A 12,989-nucleotide genomic window follows, 5' to 3' on the forward strand; every position below is an offset into this window, starting at 1 on the left:
AAGAAGTGTGGCACAACAATGAAGGAAAACCATGAAGCTCTCTCCAAGAGCACCATGCTCACCAAGGGAGTGCTACATTTTCCCTCAAGGGACCAAGGCACAATGCTCTGCTCACTTTGTGAGCTGAGCACAATATGAAGCCAAGAAACAAGGAAAGGAAAAACAATGCTCAGCTCACCAAGTGAGCATTATCGGGCTCTCACAAGAAATAAATCAAAGAAAATAAGTTACCAATGCTTGCTCCAAGGATTGAACCCATGACCAAAAGGGGTTGGGGGAGCGCTACTCACAAGGGAAAATGAGCCAAAAATGGCCAAATGCATCCTCCAAGGTTCGAACCAAGCACCTAGAGGAAGCAAGGAGCAAGGCGCCACTTCCTTCACCAAGAGAAAAGTTTCAGCGTATGCTTCCCTCAAGTTTCAAACCAAGGACCTTCCCTTGGATGCCTCAATGCTCAGCTCACTTGGAGAGCTGAGCGCTACCCATGGCGCATCACACAAGCATCTTGACACGGGCCAGGGAAGTGGAGCGTGCATCTTGACACGGTCCTGGGGCACAAGGCGCGCAACAATTTTGCACTAAGGCACCAATGCTCAGCTCACTTTGTGAGCTGAGCATTCCCCTGATGCCTCCCCCTCAACATTGCACGCTACAAGGGAACCCACACACAAGGCCTCAATGCTCAGCTCAACTTGTGAGCTGAGCATCCCCCTGGAAGCAAATTCTTCATGGGCTGAAAAATCAATCAAAAATCCAATTAAATTCAAATCTTCACCAAATCAAAAGCCCATCCAAATTTCAAAATCCAAGAATAGAAAGTGTATAAATAGGAGCTAGTTTGATGTAATTAGGACCTCTAGAATCACTTTTGAATTTTCCTTGAATTTCCATTTTCACTTTTGAATTTTTATTTTGGAATTTAGTTCTTAGAGAATTGGGGAGGAGAATTGATCTCTCTTCTTCCTTGTTCTTGCTTGAGCACTCTTTAATTTTTATTTTGGATCTTGGGTGAAGAATTGGAGAACTTCTGTTTCAATCTCACCTTGAGATCCCTTGCTTAAATTTTCTGCATAATTGAATTTCAATTTCCATTCACTGCTTCATCTTCTACTCTTTCTGCAATTTACTTTCCTTTAGTTCTTTTGCAATTGTTCTTGTTGGATCAAGGAAGGATTTGAGATCTAGACTTGTTTTCTAGTCTCTTCCACGCCTGAGATCTTCAACCTCTTTTAATTTGCTGTAATTTAGCATCAGTCATTTTCTATTTTCATTCTCTAGGCATTTTTATCTTTCTGTTTGAGATCTATTACACTTCAATTCATCTTTAGTTCTTCTACTGGTTGCAATTTATTTCTCTCTTGTTTAAATTCTACAATTCCAATTCCCGATCCCTTTTATGATTCAAGCAATTTACATTTCTTGCACTCTAAGCTTCAGCCATTTACATTTCTTGCAATCTAAGTTTCTGCAATTTCATTTACTTGTTCTTTAAGATTCAGGTTCTTTATTTCGATTGCTCTTTAATTTACTGCAATTGCCCTTCTCCCTTTATATTTCAAGCAATTTAGCTTCTGTCAATCACAAATCACACAACTCAACTTTTATTTGCTTGACTAAATCAACCACTAAGCTAAAATTGCTCAATCCTTCAATCCTTGTAGGATCGACCTCACTCTCGTGAGTTTTATTACTTGATGCGACCCGGTGCACTTGTCGGTGAGTTTTGTGTCGGATCGTTTTCCGCACATCAGGTTCCGATTTTAGGGTTGCAATTTGGGGTTTTGATATACTATGAATTTGTGAATTCATGAACATGCATGCTAATGTTGCGGCGCAGGAGAACTCATAATTTGCGGGTTTCATTCCGTTATTGTTGCGGCGCAGCAGAACTCGTGAATTTGGGATTGTTGCGGCGCAGGAGAACTCGTGAATTCGGGATTGGGGTTTCATTCCGTTTACGCAGGTGAGTGATGTATAGTTCGTAAGCCAACTTTCATTTTAATTCCTTGTTGATATACATTATCTTTCAGTCTAACACAAGAATAACTTCACATTGTTATTACAATTTTAGTTCCTAAGTTCCTACCTGAATCTACATTATAATAATTCTTATGATTCAGAAGAACAATACCATTAATAATTGCTAAAACAATGCATATTTGTTCAACTTACATCTTATCTTATAATGAATAATTTTAAAATATATGGATGCCTGGATCTGGGTGGATATATTATGTTTACACTAATTGCTCCATAAATATCTAATTGAAAGAATCATGTAACCAGTTCCACAGATACCAATACACAAATGGTTACTCTAAATTGATATGGGAATTAGGTAGTGAAAGCTGTTAAAACATTATGGTGGATTTGAATTCTTTTTCTGTGGTACCAACAATAACCACTTTAGAGATGAGTGTAAAATGGTGGCTTTTGGTCCTCTTATTTTGGCTTTAGTCAATGGATAGAAGATGGATTTTTGGTAATAATAACAAGGGTGTAGAATTTGGGGATTTCATATGAGTGCAAAAGAGGAGTTAAAATCAAGGGTTTTTATAGCAGAGGTGCAGTGGTGAAATTTTTGGATGCAATTGTAATAATGCCCCTTGTGACTTGACTTTATTTCCTAAATTATAATTATTTCATGAATTCACAAATCATAACATAACATTGTGTCTCTGTCTGTCTCCCTCATGGACTTGGTACTAATTTATAGTTTCTTTTTCTTTCAATTCTATCCTTTCAAGATTCATACATATGTATATATATAGATAGCAAATTCATTTGTTGGAACTGTATATATATGAAATTTGTCAACTACTGTAATAACCAATTCATCACAATATGCATGTTGTAACTATATCACTTACACGGTTACATCAATATTGCACCTTTTGCTGACCAGTCCAAAACCGCATTGGTTGTTAACCGTAGCTACTAGCTAGTAATATTTTGCCGTATTAGTCATGTCAACCATGTTTAAAAAACATTAAAATCCTCTATTAAAATTAATTATTAATATAAAAATATATATTAAAAAATTAAATAATATATATACAAATATATAATAATTAATTTTAATATATAAATAATATTTTTGTAGTCATGCATTTACTAATTAATGCCAAGTATACTTAAAATTAACTTGTATACTATCTTTTGTGAGAGTTGGAATTAAACCTTGCTTGTTTAGGCAAAGTCAGGAATGTTTAACCCAAAAAAGAATTATTTTATAAGTTTAGCAGCATAATCATACTTGGTTATGAGGAGCGGACAAATACTAAAAAATTTAAAATAAGAAAACAAATAAAATAGAATGGTGGCAACCCAGCTGAGTCACTTTGTCTCTCTCAATAAATTGAGCGCACACACTCATTACTTACTCATTTTAATTTGTCAACTACTGTAATGACCAATTGCAATATATATTATCTTGTTATATTATTTTATTTTATTTTATTTTATTTATGGTAACAACAACAGGTTGCTCTACCATTTTTTACTATTTAATTTTTCCCTTACCTTTTAAATATATCAGTTTAGAAATTATAAAAATAAATCAAGACTAAATATGATTATACTATAATATCTTAGAATTTTATTTGGTAACAAACAGATTGAAGTTTTTGGTTAAAGCTCCCAAGTGTATTTTGTCAAAACGTTGATCGTGTCATTGCAAAGTACAATATATACTTTTTCTTTTCACTTTATGATTATACTATTAATTCATGTGTAGCTCCACCTCGATTGTTTTGTTAGTTTTGAAGTTGCAATTTAACTTAATATTTATGCACAATAAATTCTTTGTTTTCCTTTATTTGTTTTACTTCAATGAGTTTCTAGTAAAATGTTTAGAGAATTACTTCTAAGATTAGGAACTATTTCCCAACATAACTACAAGGCTATGAAAGTCCTTTTCATTGCCCATTCCCCTTATATTTCATAACACCCTTCCTCCTCTATTCTTGTTATCTTCACTTTGTGACCCCTTATAAATTTTTCTCCTAAAAAATTTATAAATTATTGGTTAGGTTTTGTGATATGCCGAAGGATTGGATGGATCTACCGAGGTATAGTGAAGAGTATATCAATAGTGTTATTAGTTTCTTAGACTTTGCATACTCTGAGGGAGAACCAGAAGGACAACAAATTCAATGTCCTTGTAAGAGGTGTTGTAACATTGAGTGGTATAGAAGAGATGTGGTATTTGACCATTTAGTCACTGAAGGATTTGTTAAGGGATATAGAACATGGATTAATCACGGGGAATGGACAATCCCAATGGTGGTTGATGATGACACGGATGATGAAGAAGGTGCATGCGATGATATCGAAGGACTGCTTAATGATGCATTTGGAGATGTGCCTCACGCTGAGGCTGTTACTGTAGGCCAAAATGAGGAGGCTAAAAAGTTTTACAATTTAATAGATGGGGCAAGTCAAGAGTTATACCCGGGTTGCAAGAAATTTTCTACATTATCTTTTACCATCCGTCTGTACTTATTAAAGTGTTTGCACGGTTGGAGCAATGCATCCTTCACTTCCCTTCTTGAGCTATTGAAAGAGGCAATGCCTGACATTAACATACCTTCATCTTTCCATAAGACAAAGGCTATGATAAGAGATTTAGGTCTAGATTATAAAAAAATTGATGCTTGTCCAAATGATTGCCTCCTGTATAGGAAAGAGCTAAAGGATGAAAAACAATGTCGTGTGTGTGGAACTTCTCGATATACCAAAAATTCTAGTGATAATAGCGAGAATCAACGTCACAAGAAAGGTCGTTCTATTCCTGCAAATACTCTAAGATACTTTCCTATAATTCCAAGACTTCAAAGATTATTTATGTGCTCAAAGACGGCAGCTAGTCTGAGGTGGCATGATGAGGAGCGCGTTAAAGATGAGACGTTAAAGCATCCTGCTGATGGCCTGGTATGGAAGAGCTTTGATAAAATGGATGAAGACTTTGCAAAAGAATCACGCAATATTAGACTAGGCTTGTCAAGTGATGGGTTCAACCCATTTCGTAGCATGAACATTTCATGGAGCATGTGGCCTGTGATGTTAATGGTATACAACTTACCTCCGTGGATGTGCATGAAACCTGAATATTGTATGCTTTCTTTTCTTATTCCTGGGCCACAATCACTTGGTAAAGATATTGATGTGTATCTACAACCATTGATAAAAGACTTGAAGTTGTTGTGAGAAATAGGGGTCGAAACTTATGATGCATCAAAGAATGAGACCTTTCAAATGTGGGCAGCTCTTTTGTGGACAATCAACGATTTTCCTGCATATGCTATGTTGTCCGAGTGGAGTACAAAGGGAAAATTGGCTTGTCCTTGTTGCAACAAAAATACCTCTTATCTACAACTAAAACATAGTCGGAAGATAGTTTATATGGACCATCGTGTCTTTTTACCCATGGATCATCCATGGAGAACCAATACAAGGTCTTTTAATGGGAAACAGGAATTAAGACCCCCTCCACCTGTTATTGAAGGAACGGAAATTTTTGAGATGCTACAAAATATTGAGAATGTTTTTGGGAAGAAGCAAACTACATCAAATAGTTTTCCATGGAATTGAAAAAAAAGATCAATTTTCTTTGAATTGCCTTACTGGCAAAAAAACCCACTGCGTCACAACTTAGATGTCATTCACATAGAGAAGAACATACTTGATAGTGTAATTGGAACTCTCTTGGATATCCCAGGCAAGACAAAGGACCATTTGAATGCTCGATATGACTTAAAAGATTTGGGGATCTAGAAAAATCTTCAACCAAAGGAGGTGAATAATGGCAAGAGAACAAAGTTGGCAAAGGCATGCTTTTCTATGACTGCTGCTGAGAGGTCAATTTTTTGTGGCGTTTTGAAGACAACAAAGCTAACAAAGCTACCTGATGGTAGTGCTTCAAATATTTCACGGTGTGTACATCTAGGAGAAAGAAAAATTTCTGGGTATAAGACCCACGATGCTCATTTTTTGCTACACTATTTACTACCAATACCGATTAAAAGCATCCTTCCGGATCATGTGGCCATTCCGTTGATTCGGCTAAGTTCCTTTTTTTCATTGCTTATGCAAAAAGTTTATCACACTGGAATAGATAGATCAACTGGAGTTAGAGATAGTGGAAACATTATGCCACCTTGAGAGGATCTTTCCCCCTAGTTTTTTTGACATAATGGTTCGTCTTCCAATTCATTTAGCAAATGAGGTGAGATTGGGTGGTTGATGACAAGTCATCATATACCCATTTTTCAAGCTAATTTCACTTGTTTTGTTAGCATTTATGCACTTTCTTGCATCCTAAGTAAGTGATTTGGAGTGAAAATGCATAACTTCTTTAAATCAAACAACCACCATGAAATTAATGTTAAATCATGAGGTTTAAGCTAATTTTAATTGAATTTTAATTGATTTATAAGCCTCTTGAATTTAGTGATACTTTGAGTGGTTGTTTTGGTTTATTGTAGGTGAAGAAAAGAAAAAAAGGAAAAGCGTGGCCTAAGGAAGTGTGGCCCAAGGAGAAGAAAGTGTGGTCAAAGAGAGAAGAAGTGTGGCGCACAACATGAGGAAGGGCAAACATTGCCCTCCACAAGGGCACACTGCCCTCTAGGAGGGCAACATAAGGGAACAAGGCATAAAAGGCACTTCTGCCCTGCCCACTACAAGGGCAGAGCACAAATCTGTGCCTTGGAATCAAGAAGAAGAAAATGTTGCCCTGCCCTCCACAAGGGCAGTATCGGGCTCACAAGGGGAGAAAATCAAAAGAAAATGTCTCCAAATGCTTGCCACAAGAGTTGAACACGGGACCATGAGGAAGCAAGGAACTAAGTTCCATTACCGTGCCAAGAAAGCCAAAGAAATTGAATAAGCGTGCGTTTCTGCTAGGATTCGAACGCGGGACTTCATTTTGGAAACACTGCCCTGCCCTCCGCGAGGGCAGGGCAGCATTTTGTGTGGCATGATTCTGGCGCACCAAGAAACGAGTCTGGCGCACCAAGGAATGAATCTGGCAGCACCAGCAGCGCACCACAGCACCCATCTGGCGCACCAATTTTTCCTGCCCTGCCCTCCGCGAGGGCAGGGCAGCGTTCTGCACACCAAGACCGCACCAAAGCCGCACCATGCACGCACCAAGCACCATTTTCTGCCCTGCCCTCCGCAAGGGCAGGGCAGCCTCCTGGAAGCAACTTTTCATGGGCTGAAAATTGGATTAAAAATCCAATTTAATTCATTTCTTCACCAAATCAAAAGCCCATCCAAATCCCAAGATCCAAGAATCGAAAGTGTATAAATAGGAGATAGTTTGATGTAATTAGGATCTTTCTTTTGAGCCTTGGACCTTTACTTTCACTTTTGACATTTACCTTTTACTTGATTTTTGAATTTCATACTTCCTTGGGAGCTTTGAATTCTGCAACTTCTCTTGGTGACTCCACTGAGATTCTAGAGAATTGGGGAGGAGAATTGATCTCTCTTCTTCCTCGTTCTTGCCTGAGCACTTTTAATTTTCTTGTTTTGAGTTTTGGGTATGAAGAGTTGAGGAAATTCTGTCTCAACCTCCATTCAAAATCTCGTTAATTCCTTTCTGCACAATTAAATTGAATTTCAATTTCCTTTACTGCTTCTTCTTCAATTTCCTGTCAATAGCTTTGTGAACTTGGATCTGGGAAGGCAATTGAGATCTAGGCTTTGCTACCTAGTCTCTGGAGACCTGAGATCCCAATTTACTTTTGGTTCTTCTGTGAACCTCTGCTGCATTTTATTTCCTTACAGTTTGAATCCTAATTGTTTCTAATTCAATTTCTGCTCTATTGATTGTTGCAATTCACATTCTCTTGTTTAAATTCTGCAATCCCTGTCCTCAAATCCCTTTTATATTCAAGCAATTTATATTCCTTGCAATTTAAGTTACTGCAATTTACATTTCTTGCACTTTAAGTTTCAGTCATTTACTTTCTTGTTCTTTAAGATTCTACAAGTTTACTTTCCTGCTCTTTAATTTACTGCAATTTTCCCTTCCCCCTTTACATTTACTGTCATTTACTTCCTGTTAAACACAAATCACTCAACCAATACTTGATTCGCTTGACTAAACCAACCACTAAACTAAAATTGCTCAATCCTTCAATCCCTGTGGGATCGACCTCACTCATGTGAGTTATTATTACTTGATGCGACCCGGTACACTTGCCGGTGAGTTTTGTGTCGGATCGTTTTCCGCACATCAGTGGTCCAGTTCAGTTTTGTTTGATGTATCCTCCAGAAAGGTATATGTGTACATTAAAGTCGTATGTACGCAACAAAAGTCACCCCGAAGGTTCTATTGCGGAGGCATATCTAGCTAAAGAGTGCTTAACTTTCTGCTCAAGATACTTGCATGAAGGTGTGCGAACAAGACTTAATAAGCGACCTCGGAATGATGATGATCTTAATGACGATGAAGTTGTGCCATCAAAGTTATTTTCTAACAAAGACCGTTCGTTAGGCGTGGGAAATGGGGAACCAATTAATCTCGATGACATTTCAAGTGCTCAAGCCCATGTGTATTATTACACAATTGTGAAGAAGTCACAGATTATGTTAGGTAACTTAATACAACTTATGTTTATTCACTAAATCAAGTGCATTTAGATTTTTGTTGATTAAACATAACTATTTTTAACTACAAAGAGCATGAGGATGAGGTTAACAATCAGCGAGGAACGAAATGGAGAAAAGCAGAAGTTCACAGTAAAACCTTCTCGCAGTGGTTTGAAACTCGGGCAAAGGGATCCAGATATGCCTGTTTGTCTAAAAGAAGTATCACGAGGTCCAAGCTCTGTTGCAAGAAAATTTTCTGGATATATAATTAATGGATACAGGTTTCACACTGTGGAGTGTGAGGCAAGGAGAGAAACACAAAATAGTGGTGTCACATTAATTGCTTTAACTTCAAGCTTTGCAAGTGCTAAAGATAAAAGTCCAATTCAAGACACTGTAGCTTATTATGGCAAACTGTTTGAGATAGTAGAGTTAGACTATTTTGGGCATTTTAAGGTAGTATTATTTCGGTGTGAGTGGTATGATGCTGGGAGAGATAAATATGGTCTTATATTTGTTCACTTCAATAAGAAATGCTACCAGAATGAACCCTTCATACTAGCATCTCAAGCACATCAATGTTTTTATGTGCAAGATCCATATGAACATAACAAACATTATGTTATGGAAACTGTCCCAAGAGACTTATTCAAAACAAGTGACGAATCTGAGTCTGAGGCCCGTCAAACCTTCTATAATGAACAAAACGAGCATATAACGAGCCCTGCCATACCAGCTGATGATGGTGAACTTATTCTGGAGAGGATTGATCTACAACCTACAGTTATTGAAACGGTTCCCCAGGTGACTTCTGCCCAAGACTATGAGGCATATTTCATTGGAGATTCTGATTCTGATGGGTCAGCCTAAGCAATTTATTGCTTAATATGTACATATGTATAACTAAGTTTTCTTTACCTTTTTATTTGTAAGTCATATTTTTGTTTTAATTTCTGAAGTTGTTAGTGTTTCTTATAGGATATATCACTTTATTGCTTATATTAACTCGAGTTAACTAATTTGTTTGTGTAGGAATAAAGAATTTATTGATCTTAAAGCAACATCAAGTAAGAATTTGCTTTGTCAATTTGAAGCCAAGAGACAAAAGATTGTAAATGAACGCAAGCAATATGAGATGCAAGGTGCAACACCTAATGACAAGGAGGAAACTATGCCAAGGTTGGATGTAGTCAAAAGTCAAAAAGAGTTGAGTGCAACCAAAGGAGTGAAGACTTCTACGTCAAAGAAGCTGGATTTTACTCATTTACAAAGGACACTCGATACAATAAGAAAAAGGATTGATTTCAAGCCTAAAACCTTGGAAGTACAGCCGAGCTTTCCTACACAACAGCCAGAAAATAAAAAAATAAAGCATCACTTGACTGTGACTATGGCTGAGAAAAAAAAGCATGAAGTGCAACGTGAACCGTCAACACAAGGCTTGAATAATTCTAAGCTTATAAAGGTGGGTGCAGATGAACTTAAAAGGAAGCTCGATGCAATTCGTAGTATGAATAATAGTGTGCCAACAAGTGTAAGCCAATAGCAAAGTTGGGCAAATTCTACTCAGCCTACAGTCAACCAAGGGCAGCAGCAGATCATTCAATTCACACATGATAGGACTCAAAAAAGGCAAGATGACACTACTTTGCCTAGTTCAAACACTACCCCACAAGCTGAAGATTTAATGTCGGAGCAAGATGGATCAAGAAAGGAAAAGAGCAAGCCAAGGGTAAGGGCTACAACTATTGATGAATTCTTAAAAGAAAATGGGATAGTTGTAGAAATTGACGGACTAAGCTCTGAACTAAGTGATGATGTGGGAGATAGCTTACCACTTAATGAAAATTATTATTCACATGTGATGGAGGACGTTGATGATGACGAAGGTAAGAAATTTCTATCAAATTTTTTATATTCTTTTGCAAATCATAATACTTAATTTTTCAATTAGCATCATTAATTACTCCCTAATTTTTTTCCTAATGCATAAAACTAGGAAAGCCAAAGAAAAAGAAAACCCAGGGAAAAACAACTTGCAAAGAGATTTATGCAAGAACTATGGAACAGCGGGAAGAAGTTATTTTTGATATTGGACAGCCATTAGGACCCACCGATCAAGGTGTGTCTAATTTAACTAGTTTTGTTGGCACAATTAGTAGAAATAAAAGATTTGTTAGTCTTTTATACACTAGCTGGCATGCTGTAACTCCTAAAGCTAAGAAATTTATGTGGAACTACGTTAACGTAAGACTTTTCTATTATTATTGAATGTCAATTTTTTTTAAATATAGGAAGGTGCATATAACAATGTTGATATCATGCAGACCAAGTTTATCCTCCCAGATAATGGAGAAAAGTGGGTGATCCAAGCAATTCGGGATGCTTGGAAGCGGGTCAAGGGAAAGATTAAGCAGAAGCACTTTGTTCCCTTTGATACTATCGAAGATATGGTGAAAAATCGACCGACACAAGTTCCAGAAGGTCATTTCATAAAATTGATCTATTATTGGAGTCATCCTACAATCCAGGTAAAATAGTTGGTACTACAATTGCAAATATATTACTGTTTGTTAAGACATAAGAAAAATAATGAAAATTGGATTGATAATGTGGGAATCTGTCCTCTCTCATGCTGTACAAACACATATTCTACCCTAAATTGCAAATATGTTATTACTGTTCGAATTACTGCTAGGTTCCTAAACTGAATTGAATATTCTTTGGATATATTTCCTTTGGTATGACCTGAAAGGAGGTAACTCTTATCACTATAATTGATGCTGCGTCCTGTAAGAAATTCTATCATGTATAAAGCTTTAGACTGCTATTCTATTTTTGCTGAATTAATTTTTTTTTTGGAAGCAGCAGGTAATTAAGTTGGGCATAATTAGACTGCTATTCTATTTTTGCTGTGATTCTGATTTGCTACAATTCTATTTTCTGTTCTGTTTTGTGCAATTTTATTTTCTAGAATTTTATTTTGTGCAATTATATCTACTGCTATTCTGTATGGTGTAATTTTGTTTATTGAAGCAAAATTTAATTATATTGTTCTCTGTTTCTATGTGCTAACTTTTTATTCAATTATAGTCAATGAGTGAAAAGAATAAGAAACACAAAGAACACCAAAAGTTTCCACATCGCATGGGGCCAATTAATTTTGGAAGAGTACGAGTGGCTCTGGTATACTTATTTAATATTCGTGCTGGCATTTGTTTAGTTAATTTTAGTTATGTTGTTATAGTCTTACTTATTTAAGGCTTTATTTTGTAGCGCGCGACAAAGGAAACAAGTGACGAACCAAAAAGGTTTGAAATGTTCATTGCTACTCGAACAAGTCAGAAAAGGAAGGAAGTTGATCAGGAAACACAAGATGCAATTGTATGAGAGTTCATTTAATTATTAATGATTATAAATCAAATTTGGGATATAGTAACTAATTCTATTTTAAATTTTTCTTCTAATCAGGAAGACTTCCAAAACCGGCAAGCTGCTGGTGAAACGGATGAGGAAGCTTTTGAGTCTTTATTTGGAAAAGACCTACCAGGTCGGGTTAAGTGCTATGGAAAATCTGTTACACGAAGTGATTTAAAAAAGCATGCAGAAATTTCTGAACTCAAGCAACAGCACCAAGAGCAAGTCACATCTTTGAAAGCTGAACTTGGAAACATGAAGGCTAAATAGCAGCACCAAGATGCCAAACAGCAACATCAAGAGGCTGAGCTTCATGGATTGCAAAACATGATTAAGTTACTAGTTCAACAATCTGAACTTGGAATGAGGTCGGAAGAAATTGAGGTTTTGTTACAAAACGCCCAACACTCTCCAATTGATGCGAATAGCGCTCATGGGTCAACTCATATTCCAAACATAGATATGGTATGAGCAGTTCTTTCTTATTCCATAATATTTGTTTATATATTGTTAATTGTTAATTAGGATTCTGAATATCTGCCGTTGAGTTTAAAATTTGTATTTGTTAGAACTTAGGAGGCTGCCAAATCTTTTTAATTTGATTTGAAATTTAAGGAGCTGTGATTTGGTTTCTCCGGTTTTGTTTTTTCATTATGTTATTTTATCATTTTTGTTATTAGAGTGGACCAATATTTGTGGCTTCTGTTGTGCTTTTGTGTTGCTCCGAGATCATTGTTGTGTTAATATACTGTTGGATACCCTGTTTTGGTGCCTCCAGGACAAAGTTTGAGCTTCTTATAATGTTAAAACCAAAAAGGAAGAAAAATGTTATTGCTTGTCACTTGCACAATGCACTTGAGTTTCTGATTTTACTTCTCATTTAGTATGAAGTTATGTTATGATTTGGTTTTTTATGTCCTTTATGATGACTTATAGTATCCCCTTGAATGTGATTGTTGTTTTAAGCAAAAGGG

The 12,989-nt window shown here is 36.4% G+C and overlaps 2 protein-coding genes across 2 annotated transcripts; both read left to right on the forward strand.

The window, feature by feature from the left end:
- The first annotated feature begins 1,817 nt into the window (after nucleotides 1-1,817).
- On the forward strand, nucleotides 1,818-5,592 carry LOC130934202 (uncharacterized). Its single transcript, XM_057863789.1, has 3 exons — nucleotides 1,818-1,963; nucleotides 4,032-5,113; nucleotides 5,216-5,592. The coding sequence occupies exons 1-3, from the start codon at nucleotides 1,818-1,820 to the stop codon at nucleotides 5,590-5,592; spliced, it is 1,605 nt and encodes a 534-aa protein (XP_057719772.1).
- Nucleotides 5,593-10,285: 4,693 nt separating this feature from the next.
- LOC130934203 (uncharacterized) lies at nucleotides 10,286-12,285 on the forward strand. Its single transcript, XM_057863790.1, has 7 exons — nucleotides 10,286-10,487; nucleotides 10,598-10,773; nucleotides 10,893-11,129; nucleotides 11,467-11,469; nucleotides 11,692-11,784; nucleotides 11,875-11,982; nucleotides 12,070-12,285. The coding sequence occupies exons 1-7, from the start codon at nucleotides 10,286-10,288 to the stop codon at nucleotides 12,283-12,285; spliced, it is 1,035 nt and encodes a 344-aa protein (XP_057719773.1).
- Nucleotides 12,286-12,989: the final 704 nt, after the last annotated feature.

This window comes from Arachis stenosperma, chromosome 6, assembly GCF_014773155.1.
Source record: "Arachis stenosperma cultivar V10309 chromosome 6, arast.V10309.gnm1.PFL2, whole genome shotgun sequence".
Lineage (NCBI taxonomy): Eukaryota > Viridiplantae > Streptophyta > Magnoliopsida > Fabales > Fabaceae > Arachis > Arachis stenosperma.

Excerpts from the sequence above, each read along its gene's own strand:
- LOC130934202 (XM_057863789.1), top strand. The coding sequence starts at position 1,818 with ATGCTAATGTTGCGGCGCAGGAGAACTCATAATTTGCGGGTTTCATTC. Across the intron at positions 1,964-4,031 it reads GTTTCATTCCGTTTACGCAG|GTTTTGTGATATGCCGAAGG; the intron begins GTGAGTGATGTA and ends ATTATTGGTTAG. Across the intron at positions 5,114-5,215 it reads GTGCATGAAACCTGAATATT|GGGTCGAAACTTATGATGCA; the intron begins GTATGCTTTCTT and ends TGTGAGAAATAG.
- LOC130934203 (XM_057863790.1), top strand. The coding sequence starts at position 10,286 with ATGTCGGAGCAAGATGGATCAAGAAAGGAAAAGAGCAAGCCAAGGGTA. Across the intron at positions 10,488-10,597 it reads GGACGTTGATGATGACGAAG|GAAAGCCAAAGAAAAAGAAA; the intron begins GTAAGAAATTTC and ends GCATAAAACTAG. Across the intron at positions 10,774-10,892 it reads TTAGTAGAAATAAAAGATTT|GAAGGTGCATATAACAATGT; the intron begins GTTAGTCTTTTA and ends TTTTAAATATAG.